Consider the following 20,376-nt stretch of genomic DNA (forward strand, 5'->3'; position numbering starts at 1 on the left):
TGAACCTTCATTTCATATGCGTTGAACAGCTACCCAAGAGGCATTGCACCGGCGGCATGATGTCATGGAGCTTCTCTTTAATTGGCCAGACGTAGCAACAATCCGCTAGAAGCGCGCCCTGTGCGTGCTCCGGAGCAGCGAGCGCAGCGTGTCTTCTGCTCGAGCAGACGACGCGTCTGTTTGCTCGGAAATGGAGTTATTTGTTTAGTCAGCGTTACGAAAGTTTCTATCTGCTCAGAAGTTGGGGTGTAAATATCGCAAAATAAATATCTAAGGATTAGGGCCTTTTAATGCTGATTTAAGTGCGAAATTATAAGCGCGTGCGCCGGTGCTTCGTAAGCACGCCAGCAGAACCGGCGGAGAGGATGGCCCCCAGAACACGTGCTGCCCCTAGCGGCTGCCCTCTCTTCCGGTCACACTATGCGGCCGCGCGCTCGCTGCAGCGCGGCCGTGCCGTCGGAGCACCTCTCTTTCTTCCACCATGAATACTATTTTGTTTCCATGCTTGCATTTACCGTAAAAAAACAGAATATAATAAGAGTTTTTTTTTTCCAAATTTTATACCGTTAAATTTCTACCTTTCCAAGTTTCTACCTATCCATATATAATAATTATAATAATTATATATGGATCCCAAACAATTTTTGGTTCAAATTCACAGTTCCGGTTTTGTTGCGTCACCTGGTGATGGCATCGGTAGCCTTCATTATTTGTTTGTTGTTGCTCAGTCATTTTGATCACGTTGACTTGTGGAAGTGAACTCATTGAAAGAATGGAAGAATTTCCCACGATGTCAGGAGCGCGAAGACAGTATTCAGCTGCCTTTAAAAGGAAGGTTATTCTCGCTGCCGAGACCATAGAGAATTGTGCGGCTGGGCGGCAGTTCGGCGTCACTGAGGGTAGTATTCGGGGCTGGAAAAAACAGAAGGAAGCCCTATTTACTTGCAGCGGCAAGGGGAAGAGTTTTCGGGGACGAAAGAACGGAGTGTTTCCTGAAATTGAGCACGATCTCGCCGCCTTCATGAAAGAACAGTGTGCAGTACACCTGGCAGTAAGCATCGAGCTGCTCCAAGCTAAAGCTAGGGAGATTGCCGCGGATAAAGGCATTCCGTGGAGTGGCTTTAAAATGAGCAAAAATTGGGTGTCTCGTTTTTTGCGTCGAGCAGGGTTTTCGTTGCGTCGGCGAACTTCAATTTCTCAGAAACTCCCAGCAAGCTACGAGGAACAGCTTATGGCGTTCCAGTGGCATGTAATATTGCTGCGGAAGAGTCACGATTTCCAGATTGGCCAAGTCAGGAAGGCTGACCAAACTCCCGTGTACCTTGACATGCCGTCGGCACTCACAGTGAACGAAAGGGACTGCAAGCAGGTTTGTGTCTGATCGACAGAAAACGAGAAGTTGGGGTTACCGTAATGCTGGCCTGCACTGCGGATGGCCGCAAGCTTCTACCCTATGTTGTGTTTAAACAGAAGACGCTCTGGGTCAATTCTGTGTGGTGCCGGCTGCCCGGATGCCTTCCGCTGCCACCTGGCCGACTTAGTAAAAAGGCTACTGCGCAAATCGTGCACCGAACTCATCATTCCGGCAGGGATGACGTCCCAGTTACAGCTGCTAGACGTTTGTATTAAAGGGGGGATGAAACGGCTAGAAAGGTCACTGACAAACGTTTTCAACGTGCAGAACAAATGCTTCCGAGCATTCGTTCAAAGTAAAATTCATCGGAAAAAATCCAGCGATTTGTTATTAATTTTTAAAGACAGCGTTTTTTGAAATTCGCGGGCTGCGCCATTTCCGCGTGGCGGCGAGATTTGGTACTATTCTGCCGTGATTTCCTACGTCACCAGTCCCAGAGTGACATGCCACGACAGGCTGCCATTGGCTGCAGCCGCGACGCCCTCTACGTCACTGACACACTTCCGGTAGCTGCGGAAGTCGTCTGCTCGAGTGCTGCAATGCATGCGTGTACCCGAGTTTGATGCTTCGGTTCGCGATGTTAACCGAAAAGGTGATGGCGTCCGACTGAAAGTGCGCGTCGGTGCAGGAGTGCGAAAAGAGCACTAGCTGGTCCGATTTAACACCGTACCGATTAAATAGGCAGCATCAACCTTTATGTACCGACCGACGGCGCAGCAACGTACTGTAGTCCCGTCTCGTCTTTGCCGTATCGACCATTTGTGCGGCGTGTTAATAATTAAATGGAACGTGCGTCAAAAAAAAGGTGTACCCTCAGCTTCATCGCGAAAGTACACAAATTCGCACCGCTTAAGTGCAGCACCCGATGCCGCCAGGCGCAGGCGCTGCGGCCGACGGCACTCCGGTCGTGAGCTGCTCCCTGCTCGTCGCTAGGCCTTGTTTCTTTTGCATCGCAGCCACGGCGGACGGCATTTTAGAATCGTCCGCTTCGCTGCGTCTCTAGTGTAGTTGCTCGCGTGCGCCTGTGCACGATTCTTGCGTGTAGCTTCGGAAAACAGTGACAACCAGCTGCGCTGCCGAACTGCATGTGGCGAGCTGCTTTGCTCATGTTTTGCGCCGTTGTTTCTGGATCGGCCGATGGGTACGCATGAGATAAAACACGCGTGCACGTTACGCACTGGCACTTCCTAAACTATGTGCGTCCGACTGAAAGTGCGCGTCGGTGCAGCAGTGCCAAAAGAGCACGCAGGTCCGATTCAACACCGTAACGATTAAAAAGGCAGCATCAACCTTCGTGTAAATGAAACGTGCGTCAAAAAAGGTCTGTCCTCAGCTTCATCGCGAAAGTACACAAATTCGCACCGCTTATGTGCAGCACCGGATGTCGCCAGGTTACCGCAGAGATGCCGTCCGCGGGCGCTGCGACCGACGGCACTCCGACCGTGCGCTGCTCCCTGGTCGTCGCTAGGCCTTATTTGTGTCGAAGCCACGGCGGACGGCGTTTTGGAATCACCCGCTTCGCTGCGTCTCTAGCGTAGCCGCTCGCATTCTCATGTGTGCGATTCTTGCGTGTCGGTGCGAAAATCAGTGGCAACCTGCGCTGCCGAACTGAATGTGCCGAGCTGCTTTGCTGATGTTTTGCGCCGTCGATTCTGGCTCGGACGATGCGTACACATGAGATAAACACGCGTGCACGTTGCGCATTGCCACTTCCTAAACGATGTGCGAAAGGACGTCAAAAAAAAAAAATAAAAAATAAAACACTACACTATCCTTTTTGTTAATCTCAATTTTAAGATTCGCGGACTAATAATTCGTGCTCACCTGTCATCCGATATCCAAACTCTGTAGCGATCATCAGTCCGTGCTCTCGTCGGTGATACGTACGCGTATACATTCCATTCGTTATGCACAAGAGATGCCTCTCGCCGACCATAATGAAAGCAGCTCCGGACTAAAAGTGACGACGACATATGTTTGCACGCGGGCAACTCGCACGCTCGATCGTCAGCCAGCATCCATGCAGAGGCGATGCTATCGCGTCAACTCCCCGAGGAGTCACCGGCCGCCGTTGGTCAAACCGCAGAAGACGGTACCAAAGAGACTGACCCAGGCAGCGCGAGAGAAGCGGTCTTGTAGAAGCCGTGCTCGGCAGGAGTGCACGCTAATTTGCGCTGAATGGGACAGGGATATGAAGAAAAGTGATCCCTCCGCGGCGGCCGCCGGTATGTGTGGACTCCCACCTGCAGGTATGCGCTCGCGAACGACCCGAGTTGTTCGGGCTGCTGTCGCACACAATTCCGAGGGGTCAAGAAACTGAAGATACCGGCGGCCGAGGAAGACAGCAGACAAGGTTGAAAGCTATGCAAACGCAGACGGGACGGGAAAGGCAGAGACCGTGAATGCATGGGCGACGCTCTTGGGAAAACAGGTGCGACGACCGGAAGTCTGAGAACCGAGCGTCACCCGATGAGGCTTCGTGGACGGGGCTAGCGGGGCGGAGTTCCCGAGCTGTTTTCTTTGTTTTTTTTTCTGGTGTCTCGGAGTGTTGAGTTGAGGGGAGCGAGGAGGAGCGCCATTTTTAATCGCCGATATCTCTGGTGTTAATGAAGCTAGCTAAAAAATTCTTGCGGTGAATTGACCTGTGAGGGAGTACCTATCTCTCGACCGATTTGCTTTACCCCATTTTAGGTATTGCATGACCTCTTTAACAAGCCATTTAAGGATGCTGTCAAGCGGTTTTAGCAGGAGTGGATGAGGTCGGGAGACCCCGAAGTAACTTCTTCCGGGCGACAGAAGCGAGCCTTTCCAGCGATCATTTGTGGCTGTATCGCGAATTCTTGGGCCAGCATTCCTGAGGAGCTTGTTTCCTGCTCTTTTAAGAAATGCAGCATCTCCAATGCACTCAACAGGACGGAAGATGACTTCTTATGGGAGGATATGTCTGACTAAGGACTTTCTGAAGAAAGTGTGACAGACGACGACTGACCATGAAATGAAGAGTGCGAAGTGCTGTGAAAATAAAGGCTTTCGAAAAATTCCCCCCGCTCGCAGTATACGGGGGTGAAAACTATTTTTTCCTCGTTTTGTAACCCCCAAATGGCACCTCGTATTATACTCGGGTCGGTATTATATTTGGTTTTTTTACGATACTTGGTTGTCCGTATCAGTTTGTGAAAGTAGGCTTGTTGTGCCTTGGTTTGTTTTTCGGATGTGTTATTTGTGCTGTACTTCATGTCTCCCACTCCTGGTTGCAGCCTCACCTTGAGTCTAGCAGTACAGTGTAAAAGTAACAAATAATAAATTTTGGGGTGGCATCAAGCCGTTACAACACCCACACTTATTTCCCCCACTTACACTGTATCTTCCATACGGCGAAGCACCCTCAAAAGGCAAGGGGTCCATTTGTGAAGAGGCACCACTGCTACTGTGTTGCACTGCGAAAAGGGCCCCGGAGGTGCTGACTATTCTGGTCAACATTCCCAATAGCATGCACAAAGCTAAGCACTTAACTAAATCACGAAATATTGTCATTTTCATGTAATGTTCATCTCAGATGTGTAGGCATCCATATTCCAAATCTCATTAGATGAAATTACTGTATGAAAATGTTTCTCTGCAGTTCTTTAGGGAAATTTGATAACTTCGAACTTTTGGGTAATACAGATATTTTTATTTATCTATATATTTATTTATTTGTTTGTTTGTTTAATTTTTGTACCTCAAAGGCCTCACGAATGGACCATTACATGAGGGATGAGCATAGCAGTTACAAAATGATGACTTCAGTCTTTTTCTTGAATTGGATAAGTTTGTTAAGGTGCACAGCTTCCACCTTGAAAATCATACCACTCCCTAGATATGAAAAAAAAATGATAGGAGATGAGCAGGGGGTGGGTAGGTGGTCTTCTGATGATCAGTTTTGCTGGAGATATGGTGGGCTGGGGACATGATCGATGCTCCCTAGAGGGGAATAATAAAATTTCAGAAAAAGGCACAATCGAAACACTTTTCATCGCCATTCAGGATTAGGTAAGGATGATCGCTATTTTAAGGCAGACACACTAGAGAAATGTGAATAGTTGGAATAAGTAGTGTGCAGCTCATTTTTGAATTTTTTCTAATATTAGGAAAAGGTTTGACAGATGAGGGTCCCATACGGCGGAAGCGAATTCTAACTTTAGTCAGATTTTTACCGGCCCCAGAATCCAAATGTCCATGCATACACTGTCCATCATTTCTTTCGTCCTCTGCACTATGTGGCATCGCAGTGCATGCAGTGCAAAGCAACAACAACAACAACAAAAAAATAACAGCTAAAGGTGTAATTGCAAGGCCAGCAGTCAGAGGCAAATGGGGGCCAAAGGCTCGGAAATCGTGCACCATCTTGCCTTCAATACTTGCGTGCAGCTGGCCGAAGTGGTAAACTGAACTGTCGATGGCCATGCTGTTTCAAATTTTGGCTTAATGTGTGCTCCGGAGGTTACTCACAGTTGGCTCTCATGGTGTCTTCATCTTGTCAGAGAAAGTGGCCGCAGCATGAGCCAGCCTGGCAAACAGCGTGCAGTTAGAATTTTCGTGGCAGAGCTTATTTGCACACAAATTAACTATTTGTCTCTCCTTTTTTTATCTTTATTTAAATTTTTCTGCATAGGAGCTTTCTGCATCGTGCTGGAAACTGGCACTGGCTTGCTACAATGAAGCTGACAGGGCCTACAAAAAATTTTGTTGAGGCGAAATCAGCCTAAACACTTTCATATTGGACTATGCAGTCCAAAAATATCATTTTGCAATGTCGGTTAGCAGCTACTGCTTTTTTATTTTGTTTATTGCTTTTCTGCCATGAGTGCGTGTGCAATTTTCACACTCGGTGACCATTTGCATTGGAACGTTGTCAGCGTCTTCAGTTTCATCCATGTCCCCAAGAGCTATGGATATTGCGTCTTTTATTTTAAGATTAGTTGAAAACAAGCTCTGTGAGATGCTGAAGTCTGCTGCAACATCTCCTATTTATCCTGCCATGGGTTGCCTCGCTGATTGTTGGTGCCTTGTCTTCTGAAGAAAGAAACCGCTTCCTAGACACAGTCACTGTGCTAGTGTCAAGTGCAGTGTTCAAGCTCAAGGGAGGAAAAGACCAGAAGAGCAAATGCACTGTTATGTGATGTAAGATACAGATTGCAGTTCTGGCTCTGAAGAAAATGGGAGCTTCACCTGCGCCTTGTACCAAGGCAGCCAGCCCGATTGTCACTACCATTCAACGGCAGCCTTCATATGTCGGAATGGGTGGATCAGCAGGAACACGTATCAAGTCCAGTGAATTTTTTTTTTTTTTTTGTGAAACAAAGCAGTGTAAACCTATGGAAGTGCGCAGATGGGGGCGATATGCTTATTTTATTTTCAAATACATTTTTAAACCCTACTTCACGCATCTAAAACTTTGTTGGAGCGGAAACGCGCCCCAAAAATGGTTCATTAGGGCAAGAAATTGGTTCCATTGCTAATTGGGAATATTTTGTTGGTGCTGTTTATGGCAGCGAGGTTCAACTATACTGGTAACCCGTAGCTCGACCAAAACTACCTTGGAACCACAGTACACGGGAACTTCTTGTGTGGATCGAACCCCCCACCTTCTTTCATTTCAAATGGAAGCATTTAGAAAAAAAGAACAGACTTATAGGTGGTAATACATGGTGGATCGAGGCTAAAAATTTGAGGAAATTGACAGCCATACCTGGCTTTGCATTTTTAATTCCTGGGGGTGCATTATTGTCTTGGTGTATTGTGCCAATAGTTATGCTATTTATTAAGCTGATGATCTACAATACAGGTCGGTCTTTTTTGCAGATGGCAAGGAGTGATGTTGTGAAGAAAATGTGGTCGATTGTTCGTGAGCGGAACCTTTTCGTAAGTTTGCCCATTTTTTTTTTTACATTTCTTTTGCTGTGTTTGGGAGATGTCACTCTTGTTTTGATCTTTGCAATGAAAGCACATTATCCTTTGTGCTTTTTGCCCGCTTGCCTTTCAGGACCCGTCGAACCGGCAGTTTGCTCTCTGTGATCCTCAGCTGTTGAAGGTTTTTGGTAAGAACTTCTTTGAATATCACTTGGTTTTACTACATTGTGTGGGGTCTTAATTGTAAATAACGGCATTGCCTCCTGTGTATATTAAAGTCAAACTATGACATTGGACTTTTCTTTTTTTTTCACTGACAGCATTTTCAGCAGAGAATTGTAAACAAAATAGTACCCTACAAAATTAAGTTTATTGATATTACTATAATTCCTACTTCCTTATTTAATATCTGGCAAGCCACAGGTAGTATAACAAATTATACTGATGATGGATGAAAATAAAACTTGCTTGCAATATCTCTCTATTCATAGCTGTGTTTTGTTGAAAAGTCCAACTATATGAACTAAGTTTCTTAAAATATTCAAAAAGATTGTATTTTATTTCCAGCCAATTTTTATATTTGTATTCACTTCTGTGGAAGCTCTCATCTTCTACAATGCTGCATGGTATTGCAACAACACAGTTACACTGGTGATTTCAGTAGTGTTCGGGGATTGCTACAGGTTACTACTGAAATGTAAGCTGCTGTCAGAGCAGGGTGTTTGCCGTGTAAAGGCATTTTCAGCAAGAAAGACGTTACAGTGCATGTCAGTATTGTAAATCTGACTGTGTACAGCTGCTGTCATTCATTTTTTTTTTAATTTTCAAATACAAAGTGCATAATAATACTACGAAAAAAAAAAATGCCTTCAAGTCCAAAAAGAAAAAAAATTAATCGGGCAAATGTTTACTTTTCTTTTTTTCTTTCTTTATTATTATTGTTTTATTTTTTTTTCCCGAATAGTATATGGTTTCTGCAACCAAAGTAAAATTTGGACTGTGAGCACAATGCAAAACAAAATTTGACATGCACGGATTGTATACTGAGTGATTGGCGAGGGGAATTGGTAGAGCTTTGTGTTTATCTGCCAAAAATTTCTTTATTGTAGTTACACTTAAATATGAATTAATTAAGCTCGGGAATTTGATCCACAGGTCTGTTACTTGGCAGATCAATTTCTCCATGCACACCATTCCCCACAATGAACATTGACTACTGCTGTCACCAGGCTTTCTGCCTTCTAAAGTTCATAATGTTTGATTATGATTGCGCAACCTGTCATGCAAAATAAGTAACAAAATAAAATCCATGAAAGACACATGAGCAGCAACTAAAAATAACGAAAACCTGGAATTAAAGAAATGCAACAATTAGCAGCTTGTCAAGTTAATAAAGCCCTCTTTCCTTGAATGAAAAAAAAAAAAAAAACTGCCGAAAATTTGAAAATGAGGTGAAGTCCTGTAAGTAGGCTGCGTCACCATAAGAGCTAAAAGCCTTTGATCAAATCAAATCAAATCAAAATTGATGAAGATGCATTTAGGTGTGCTGGAAGAGTAATATGTACACAAGTTTAGGGAACACACATTAAAAGCCAGAGCAGTGAAGCTGCTTCTGAAAAATATATATATATTGTTACGGGGTGGCAAGCTGATGAACACAAAGAACAGAGAACAGAGAGATGATGTCCGATGACAGTGAGATGGTTTTAATGAATCGCGGAGGGCTTAGCTCGAGCGCTCCTGCCCGCACCATTGCCCGCTTATTTGCCGTCCGTAACAAATGTAATGTGTAAATGTAATGTAATGTGTAAATCCGCACGTCAGTCATCATCTGAAAGCGGCGAGCTGGTTCCAGAATATGGCTGGTGGATGGGTGGCCAGTAACTGCTACCGCTGCAGACTGGCGGCGAAGCTCAGAAACTGAAATCACACCGCCAGACTTTGTGCAGCATCCTAGCAACTGTAGCCTTCCTATCATCCTGTTGTTTCACACACATTAGAGGTGCATGGGTTACAATGCAACATTCAACAGGCAGGATTTTTATACAAACACTTGCCCTGCCTTATAACACCTCAACTTGACCCTTCTTTGGGAATGCCATGCAAAATTCTGCAAGTGTGATATCTTGCATATCATAGTTGACCAAAGTAATATGGTGAAGTTCATAATAAAAGAATTGTGAAGGCAGCAGGACAAGTCGCCTTCACATTCCTATTGTTGGAAGCAGTTGATTGGCCACTTTGTTCTGATCATGCACGGTGTGTGGAAAGCCCTCTTACATGACTTCTCATGAAGCCTATCTAAGCCTATTGACATCCCCTTATATGACCAGCTCACGTGATAACTGACTGAGAAGACAAAGATGTCTTTTTACTGTTTTCCCCGACTCTCTAAGTACTTTATTTTTAGATTGCCTAGGCATTATGGCTTTTGCTGTGGTCGCATTTATGAAAGTCTGTAGGTATTTGATTTCTACTTAATATTAGAAAATTTCAAATATATTTAAATTGAATCAAATATCAAATGTATTCAATTCCTATCCAAAATTTTGAATACTATTCACTCGTGTACTCATCTATTGATTGAAGCTTTCAAGACAGACCTTTGACTGCTTGCTGGGCAGGAATAATAGGCATTGACTATTTTCTGTTAAGAATGGATGTACTTCTTTTATTTTTTTTTTCTAATAAGCTGTTATGATGGTCCACATAGAGTTTTGCATCTCTCTGCTTGCCTTCACTGTTCTTTTGGGATGAGCTCCATCGCATTGTTTTGGCCAACCGTGACAAGCTGGATAGCTCAGCTCTCTTCAGTACATTTGCATGGCGTTCTGAGAAGGGCCAAGTTGAGGTGTTTGGGTAAAAATTCCGTCTGTTAAATTACACATCTCAAGTTGTAGTCCATCCACCTTTGATGTGAGTCTAACATCGTGATAGATACGACCACTTTGCAAGCGCTGTGTGTTGCTTTTGTTGCTTCTTGAGCACGCATGGGACTCTCTGCATTCGTATGGCATACAAATGTGACAGTGCATCAATTCCGCAGTGACCTCAAAGCTGTTGACTCACCTTGCATTAAGCATTGCTGGCACCAAGGTATCAAGCAACCTGGAAAACCTGAAATTATCAGGGGAATCATTGTGCAGCTGGAAAAATGGGGTAGTGTCAGGGATAATGTAGAAAAATTGGCCAAGTCAGAAAATAACTGGCTGAAATTAATCCAGTGGTTTGCCATGAATGTCAACAGAGCTGAGAAAGCCCTACAAATGGTACAATTTGCTTTAAAGGATCATAAAGTGCTACATTTTGTCTATTTGAACCTTTTTCCCGTTGGTCGTGACAGTAGCGCTGCATATATTGCCTTGTTCTGTACTGGTTGCTGTTCTACTACAATAGATGTAGCCATGTTATAAAGCATTTTTCGCGGAATAGGTATAAAACAGCGCAAGGAGTTTGTGCACTTCTGGTTTAAGGCACTGCACTGCCCTGCTTAGAGTCAGTCTGGAAAGCCTGCTCTTGAGCTGCATTGATCTTGCAAGCCAAGCATAGTAGCTGCTACATAGTTTGTCTTTCATATTATCTATTTCAATGTTGGAATTACTCATGAATGTTAAATTTTATTTGCGATCCATTCTTCTTTCCTTTTCATTACTTGATTTGCCCACCACGTTTGAAACAAAATCAAGTGGGAAAATCAAGTACAGAAAAGTAAGAAAAAAGGTGACCACACGTGTATTGAAAAGCTAGAAGAAAAGCTGTGTTCACATTGTAAGTCACAGCCTAAAGCTGAATTTAAGGGGGGGAAAAAAAAATTCAGCTTTCTGAAACGGAAATAGCAAATGTGTTGCCATTGCAACATTTTCAATTATGGTATAATTATGGAATAATTATGGTCTAGTTTCCAGGAGTTGCTTGATATGTGATTTGTCATGAGCTTTTTTTTTTTTTTGTACATACTATTTGCGTTACTGTTTACTTTATATATCAAGAAAGTCTGGACATGCGAGGTCAGTTTGAACTCAAGCAAGTCTCTAGTATTAATTAGTGAAAATTCACCATTTAACTGTGGATTTCGTGTCATTGTCCTCTGCCCTGAATAGTTTTCTTTATGGGGTGTGAATTTGAGAGTTTATTACAGTAATCGTATGGAATGCAATTCCTTTTTCCTTAGCAGTCACAATGTATTATTCGTCATGTTTTGGTGTCCAGCCTTATTTTTATTAGTGTGATAGTGAAAGCCTGATTGTGGTACATCTTGAACACTGGCTCATTTTACATTGCATATGCTACTGTCACTTGTGGAAGTCTTAACTATCCAACAGAGAAACATGCAGGCATCAATGTCATTTTTCTCAAGCAAGGCTTTGATTTTTGCGTCTGCCGAAAACATGGACCATTTTTGAGCCTCCGTGCTGCAAGCTTGACATTTCCCACCCAGAATGGTTAATATTCCCTCCATCTGTTGCAGATAATTACAACTACACACACCTACACCTTTTCTGGGGATCCCAGTTATACTAATCGATGCACCTTGCAGACCCCCCCCCCCCCCCCCCAAAAAAAAAAAAAAAGGCTAGTCGCACCTTAGATGTGTTGCACAGTGCACAGTTGCCAACAGCGAACAGCTAAAGATTCACTTCCTAGTCAAGGAGTTGAACCCTTATTTGCATAAAACCTGTGGTAGTGGTTTGTAAAGTTAAAAATGTAGAGAGAACCTAGCCCGTTCAATACAGTGTTCACAGGCAGCTAGTAATAATCGTTGCCCTTGATGAATAGATAACATGCTTGAAGTTGCATGGTTAACACTCGTGCTTTAAGTGTAGCTCTCTCCATTTTCAGTGTGAAAATTTATTTTTTTACTCGAGCAACTTTTCAAAATCACTTGTATTCAGAACTCAAATGGTGCTCCAAAATTGTCAGACTGCTAATTGGTTTTCATGGGACTCAATGTGAGAAAGAATCCGTTATGGTGAACTTTTTTTGTGTGACTTTCAATTAAAATGAACTTTTAGAGCGGCTGCGGACCGTGCCAACTCCGTGCAGGGAAACTCGCTGGGCACAGGGCACAGCACTATCAAGGGGGGGGGGGGGGGGGGGGGGGGAATGTTACATGCTCCTTCACAAGAAAGTGCACCCCCTCAGGAAGGCTTCTGCACACCATTGCTGAGGACTGGAAACTTCAACACGCATTGCCTGGGGTGTATGGAATGGCGCGTGATATACAGCCTTTGTCAAAAGTTTAGAGCCCAGGGGGTCTACTTCTGCGCCATACTATTGGCTCGTAATGCATTCCTAGGTTTCCATACTTACTAAAGGATAGAAGATCTTTGGTCTTACCTTTTACAATGGCTAGGACTTCCACGATTATTAAAGAAGTCATAATATACGGCTTAAAAGCAAACCTCTGGGCTCTAAAGTTTTGACAAAGGCTGTACCTGCTTGTGGAGAGGATAATAGCTTTGGTGTAGATGGAGCGAAAAAAGAGAGAGACATGGCCACTCTGCTAGCTACCGTCGAAGTGCTCAGAGCAGGATGGAAAGCAAAAGTGATAATAAGAAACACAAAAATAGCAGCTGATGTGGGATAGATAGATAAAAATGAGACAGCGAAGGAAAGAAAGCTGGATCAGTACCATTTTCGAGCAAGATAACATAAGCTTATTTTAATAATCTTGGTGTACAGCTTGCTTCATGCATTGTGTAATAAGTGCTCTATTTGCAAATATTCGCTCTCTCGAAGACTGTTTTATTGATTGTTTAATGTAAAATATATTTGGATGCATCTAGCCTATTCGCCTAGTACTTTTTGCTTATGGGCATTTCAGTTAAGATGAACTTCTGATAAGACAAACAGATTTTCGGGTATCTTCGAGTTCATTTAAAGGAAGTGTACGCTGCAATGTTTGATGTTCTACGTTTGCATTAGCAAGGTTTCCCCTTCACAAGAAAACACGGGCACCTTTATAATTAACATAGGTTAGAGACTGTTTGGCATGCACCTTTTATTTCGTATAATATACTGCCTGGTTGTGTGAGGGCTGTTCATAATTTGCTCAACAGTGTTTCCATGGTATCATGTAGCTATCATGTAGCATTTATGTTCAGTTCCTTTTTGTTTTGTTTTTAATGCTTGTGAAATTTAATGAAATGGGCTGAAAACAAACAAGCAATGCTGACTAGATTATTCGTGTAAATTGTCAAATATTTTATAAGCCTGCAAAGTCATATGAGACCTAGCATATGGTAATTCTTGGACCTTGGCTGAAATGGTGACGTCCTTGCTGCAGATTGTGTGGTCTCTGGTGTGTGTGTGATGTGTTCATTTTTAATTTTGGCTCACATGCTTAATATTTTTCAGTTCACTTGACTATTATGACAGTTATTATTAATGTTGCTAATGTCTTGCATACTTTCTTTATTCTCTGTTCCACAGGCCAGAAACGTGTTCGCATGTTTGGGATGATGAAATACTTGAAGAATCACATCAAGGACATCAAGTAAATGGGCCCCAAAGGGGGGTTCAGCCGTGTGCCTCTTCTAGTAAACCTTCCTGCCTCTGTCTTTCCCTACCCTTCTACCTTCCCATCTTTCGTTTTTGTTATTGTCACTGTAATGTGACTGTTGAGTGTTTTTCGCCTACCAGAGCAGGAAAGCATGCTCATCTACTTTTTCTTTGTTTTCATTTTTTAGGCCAGAGAGGAACTAAGGCAGTTTGCTCATCCTTTTCTTGTGCTTGCCAGTTCAAGATGCACCATACATCTTCCGAGTCATCACTGCAGTCTTGTTAAATAATGTTCACCTCCCATAATCACTTCAAATTGTAGTATTGTTGCACAGTTGTAGTACCATTCAGAGCATTCAAGAAGGCTTGGATGATTCATGTGTTTCTTCATCTTTACATGCATTTTTTTTTGTTATTTTATAACTCCCCCTTTTTTTTTAAGTGTACTCCTGGCCTTTTCCTCGGCTATCAAACATTGCTGTTTGAAAATTATAGAACAGAAGTCTTCACGCAGCCATTCCTTTGTGATGCATATTTTGCTATTTAGGCAATCCTCTGATGATAGTGCTGCGTCTGTGTGTTTGTGCTCGGATTGTATTGGCACTTGTTGTACCAAGCTGTTCTCTAAGAACTTTTTGCTTTGGTTGTGTGCTCTATTGAGTGCTCTTATATTGATATTGTAATGAGATCACTGTGTGAAGCCCAGTGAGTTGATTAGCAAGAGGGAAACACAAATGCTCCTGTCTGTTGCGTCTTGATTAGCAAGAGAGAAAGACAAACGCTCATGTCTGTGTTGCACCTTGACTAGCAAGTGAGAAAAAACTTACTTCTGTTGTGTCTTGATTAACAAGAGAGAAAAACAAATGCTTACTTCTATTGTGTCAATAAGCAAAGAGAGAAAAACAAATGCTTACTTCGATTGTATCTTTGTTAACAAGAGAGAAAGACAAATGTTCATGTCTGTTGTGTCTTGATTAGCAAGACATACAAATGCTTACTTCTGTTGCCGCTGTAAATGCTGTATTCCTTCAAAAGCTTGTAAATGCTGCATCTCTTGAAGTGCTCGTAAATGATATGCAACAAAACCTTGTTGATATGTTTCTTAAAAGAATGCAGAGGAATAATTAGTCATACGGGAAAATGGGTGATCAAAACCACCTGATTTTGAGCAGTGTACTGTTAAATGCTAATTGATTTGGTTTACGGTGTTTGGCATCCCTAAAGTGACTGACGCTCATGTCTGTTGTGTTATGATTAGCAAAAGAGAAAAACAAACACTCATATCTGTTTTGCACCTTGATTAGCAAGTGAGAAAAAACTTACTTCTATTGTGTCTTGATTACCAAGAGAGAAAAACAAACGCTTACTTCTGTTGTGTCAATTAGCAAAGAGAGAAAAACAAATGCTTTCTTCTGTTGTATCTTTGTTAACAAGAGAGAAAGACAAACGCTCATGTCTGTTGCGTCAACAGCGTCTTTATTAGCAAGAGAGACATACAAATGCTTACTTCTGTTGCCACTGTAAATGCTGTATTCCTTAAAAGCTTGTAAATGCTGTGTCTCTTGAAGTGCTCGTAAATGATATGCAACAAAACCTTGTTGATATGTTTCTTAAAAGAATGCAGGGGAATAATTACTCATACAGGAAAATGTGTGATCAAAACCACCTGATTTTGAGCAGTGTAACTGTTAAATGCTAGTTAATGTGTTTATGGTGTTTGGCATCCCAAAAGTGACTACGCTCCTGTCTATTGCGTCTTGATTAGCGAGAGAGAAAGACAAACGCTCATGTCTGTTTTGCACCTTGATTAGCAAGTGAGAAAAAACTCTTACTTTGGTTGTGTCTTGATTAACAAGAGAGAAAAAAAAAACGCTTACTTCTGTTGTGTCAATTAGCAAAGAGAGAAAAACAAATGCTTACTTCTGTTGTATCTTTGTTAGCAAGAGAGAAAGACTAACGCTCATGTCTGTTGCGTCTTGATTGGCAAGAGAGACGTACAAATGCTTACTTCTGTTTTCTAATGCCACTGTAAATGCTGTATTCCTTCAAAAGCTTGAAATGCTGCATCTCTTGAAGTGCTCATAAATGATATGCAACAAAACCTTGTTGATATGTTTCTTAAAAGAATGCAGAGGAATAATTAATCATACGGGAAAATGTGTGATCAAAACCACCTGATTTTGAGCAGTGTAACTTTTAATGCTAGTTAATTTGGTTTATGGTGTTTGGCATCCCAAAAGTGACTGACACTCATGTCTGTTGTGTCATGTTTAGCATGAGAGAAAAACAAACGCTCATGTCTGTTGCATCTTAATTAGCAATGAGAAAAACAAACTCTTACTTCTGTTGTGTCTTGATTAATAAGTTAGAAAAACAAACGCTCATGTTCATTGTGTCAATTAGCGAAGAGAGAAAAACAAATGCTTACTTCTGTTGTATCTTGATTAACAAGAGGGAAAGACAAACCGTCATGTCTGTTGCGTCTTGATTAGCAAGAGAGACATACGAATGCTTACTTCTGTTGCCACTGTAAATGTTGTATTCCTTCAAAAGCTTGTAAATGCTGCATCTCTTGAAGTGCTCATAAATGATATGCAGCAAAACCTTGTTGGTATGTTTCTTAAAAGAATGCAGGGGAATAATAAATCCACAGGAAAAGTGTGATCAAAACCACCTGATTTTGAGCAGTGTACTGTTAAATGCTAGGTAATTTGGTTTATGGTGTTTGGCATCCCAAAAGTGACTGACACTCATGTCTGTTGTGTCATGTTTAGCATGAGAGAAAAACAAACGCTCATGTCTGTTGCATCTTAATTAGCAATGAGAAAAACAAACTCTTACTTATGTTGTGTCTTGATTAATAAGTGAGAAAAACAAACGCTCATGTCTGTTGTGTCAATTAGCAAAGAGAGAAAAACAATTGCTTACTTTTGTTGTACCTTGATTAACAAGAGAGAAAAACAAACGCTTACTTCTGTTGTGTCTTGATTAACAAGTGAGAAAAGGAAACACTCATGTCTGTTGTGTCAATTAGCAAGAGAGAGAAAAAGAAGTGCTTACTTCTGTTGTGTCTTGATTAACAGGAGAGAAAAACAAACGCTCATGTCTGTTGCGTCTTGATTTGCAAGAGAGAAAGACAAATGCTTACTTCTGTTGCCATCCAGTTAGAGAGCCTATAAGGGCTGTATTCCTTCAAAAGCTTGTAAATGCTGTGTCTCTTGAAGTGCTCGTAAATGATATGCAGCAGAACCTTGTTAATATGTTTCTTAAAAGAATGTGGTGGAATAATAAATCCACAAGAAAATGTGTGATCAAAAACACCTGATTTCGGGCAGCATAACTGTTAAATGCTGGTTAATTTGGTTTATGGTGTTTGGCATCCCAAAAGTGACTCTATATCTGCTAACCTTCCTGATTCGCTTGGGAGACTCCCAATATTTTGCTGACTTTCCAATTGTACGCCCACTGGCCTTAAATAAGTCGCCTCTGCCCGCGCAAGAATGGTTTTCACAAAATCGACGTTGGGAAATCTGTACTAGCACCATTGGCACCATCGGCTAAGCAGTTGATCAAGGCCAGTATGTGTCAATGCCAAAGTAGCTGTGTGCTGGCTGCATTATATAGCTGCCATAGTCATAGAAGTTACACCATGCTTTGACCATTTGGGGGGGAGGGGGGGGGGGTCGTTTGTGTTCACCAGTGGCCGCACTTTCGCTTTGTGCCGGATATTCATCGGCGACAAATATCCAAAAGCAAAATGCACTCGTAAGCTGTGGCATTGTGCCATGTGTAAGTGATCGTGTATACGAGACCTTTTTACGTTATTGGTGTCGCAGGTTAGTGTTGTACGCAATTTCACCTGTGCTAGCTGTTACAAACGTGAATGTCTGCTTATATCTCCCTGCCATAGTGGCTCAGTGGTTAAGGCACTATACTCCTGATCAGGAGGACCCAGCTTCAATCTTGGCCATAGCGGCTGTGTTTTGATGAAGGCGGAATGCAAAGCGCCTATGTACTGTGTGATGTCCGTGCACTTTAAAGAACCCCAAGTGATCGGAATTGTCCGTTACCCTTTACTGTGGCATCCCTCATAACCTGAGTCACTTTGGGGTGTTAGACCTCATAAACCATTTATCTTTTAATGTTTGCTGAATTCAGTCGGCATTTGCATTGTCTTTAGTGGAAACCTATTTGCAACACATGGTTCATTGGTGGCAATGGCAAGCCTTCTTGTTTCTGGGTGCTTCTCTCTGTCCTCTGGCCGTAGCCAGTAAGGAGTGCACTTCTTGCAGATTTACAGTGGGGTCTGTTTCTTTCAAAAGGCTTATAGATAGATGCTATCTTAAGAAAATATGGCTTCTCTAATGAGTAGACAAATCTGAGAGGTGGTAAGTGCCAATGCTATGTAATTTATTCTCTTGCATTTCTACAACCTCCTCACCGCTTTTGTAAACTGTCCTCATGTGAGTCACAAAAAGAAGAAACTCAAGTCACAAAACGAAGTAGCGACACCCCTCATAAAGTTTTCTGCGTCCTCGTTAGCACTGTTATACCTGCAGCAATGCATTATTCCTGGCTTAGGTACAATGTAAGGGTCTGGAGCTGGCTCAAGTCACTCATTGGACAGAATTTTGGAAGTTAAACGAGTTGGTGTCAGTATCTTTTTCAGCGCAATTAACAAGAATGTGGACAAGCAAGCTTTAATCCAACGCAGAAAGCTGTTGAAGGATTTCTTGTTGTTCAACGAAATGAAGTGCGGCAGTGACAATAGCGGCAAATACTCTCGATAGTCGAAGTCAGAATGATGGTTTCAGTCAGCTGTGCTCAAATTAAGGACAACCTTGCCATGTAAGGCACATAACTATGCTCATCTTGCTATAGTCAAATACAAAGAATATTCAAGACAATGTATTAAGGTACTAATCTCCAGTTGCAGTTGAAGAAAATGCGCGAGTCGGTCCTTGCACATCGCTATACCCCCGTCAGTTGAGTTGCCGATTATGCAACCAAGGATTGTTTTCGGTGACAGGAAGTTACTAAATGGCTCTTTGTCAGACGAGGCAGCCTACCTCTAGAGTCTATAGCAGTGCTGTCTACGTCGCTGTTCGAACAGGGGACGCGTATCTCGGTGTTAGGAAGTTACTTGGACAGTCAAAAGCGGCACAGAGGCTCCTACTTGCTTAGAGTCAGACATTTAACTAAGGAAAGGGGCGTATTTTAATGTTGCAGTGTTTTATTACTGACACAGTTTGCGCAATTTCAGCGAATGTGCCGTTTCTCCGTAGGAAAGGCAGCAGGATCAGCATAAAGTATAATTTCCCGAACAACGTCTTACCACTAGCGGCGCACACTAGTGGCTGCTATCTTGCTGCAGCACGGGCACTATTCCTGCTGCCAGCACAGCCTTGAATGTGACAGGCGGTATCTTTGGATGTGTGCACCTATGACCGATCGTGGGTAATATGGGAGGCTATGGCCATATTTAAAAAAGAAATTAATAACTGACCTTATTCCACTGCATGGGAAGAGGCATGTTTCGGATCCATAGCTTCCACTTCTCGGCTTCTTTGATAATCCACCCCTTTCTACCATGCCTTGCCACCACAGTATGTGAGCATCGGTGCTTTCCAGCTCAGGTGGACCCCCCAGGTTCAGCCTGCGCTTATGTTAGCACGTGTGGTTGATTGCTAAAAGTATACAACCACAGTGCATCAAAAGTTTGAACATAGTAGCCAGAAAATTGTTTTCTGGAAACTGGAAGAAAAAAGGTGTAAGCTATATGAGGCATTTTTACTGTCCGCATTGTTGAGCGTATGAACTGGAAACATGTCGGCATGGTTCTGCTGTATTTCTTGGAGATCTGAGCCCATGTACCTACTATATGCAAAGCATAATAAAGTACGCTGTGAAGAACTCCGTTTCCACATGCCTGTTTGTTTTGCTGGACGCAGTGAAAATAGAGCATAATTACTGGAACCCTTAGTCAGTGTCATATCAAGTTTATTCACAAATATGCTCACTGTTACTGGGTGAACAATACAACACTTGGCAAAATCTGCTTTGCAATGATAGGAGCAGCTGACATAGAAAGATCAAAATGTGCAGTTCGTTGGACTACTTTTTGTGCGTAACCTGAAGGTAAACTTTATCAAGTGTAGACTTTATACGGTAAGCTTTAGCAAAAAGGCTTAACAGCAATGCCCACAGTCTGAAGGCTGTACTGTGTCTTGGAAGACACTGTTACTGGGTGAACAATACAACACTTGGCAAAATCTGCTTTGCAATGATAGGAGCAGCTGACATAGAAAGATCAAAATGTGCAGTTCGTTGGACTACTTTTTGTGCGTAACCTGAAGGTAAACTTTATCAAGTGTAGACTTTATACGGTAAGCTTTAGCAAAAAGGCTTAACAGCAATGCCCACAGTCTGAAGGCTGTACTGTGTCTTGGAAGAAGGCAGCAGAGCAGGCAAAACAGAAGCGCACACAGACACAAGGACGACGCTGCACTGGCAACTATATTGATCAGAACCTGCACATCATCTCCCTTCGCTTTACATCTGCAGTTGAC

At 42.6% G+C, this 20,376-nt stretch overlaps 1 protein-coding gene across 1 annotated transcript in view; it reads left to right on the forward strand.

Moving 5' to 3' along the window:
* The window catches only part of LOC146206358 (uncharacterized), a 54,745-nt gene extending 35,025 nt beyond the window's left edge, over positions 1–19,720 (forward strand). The window contains exons 7-9 of the mRNA XM_084591027.1: positions 7,259–7,318; positions 7,440–7,494; positions 13,739–19,720. Of these exons, the coding sequence (XP_084447153.1) occupies positions 7,259–7,318; positions 7,440–7,494; positions 13,739–13,806 (183 nt within the window). The 3' untranslated portion in view covers positions 13,807–19,720. The remainder of the gene's footprint in view (positions 1–7,258; positions 7,319–7,439; positions 7,495–13,738) is intronic.
* Positions 19,721–20,376: the final 656 nt, after the last annotated feature.

This window comes from Amblyomma maculatum, chromosome 1 (assembly GCF_055883805.1).
Source record: "Amblyomma maculatum isolate TAMU_Amacu chromosome 1, ASM5588380v1, whole genome shotgun sequence".
Lineage (NCBI taxonomy): Eukaryota > Metazoa > Arthropoda > Arachnida > Ixodida > Ixodidae > Amblyomma > Amblyomma maculatum.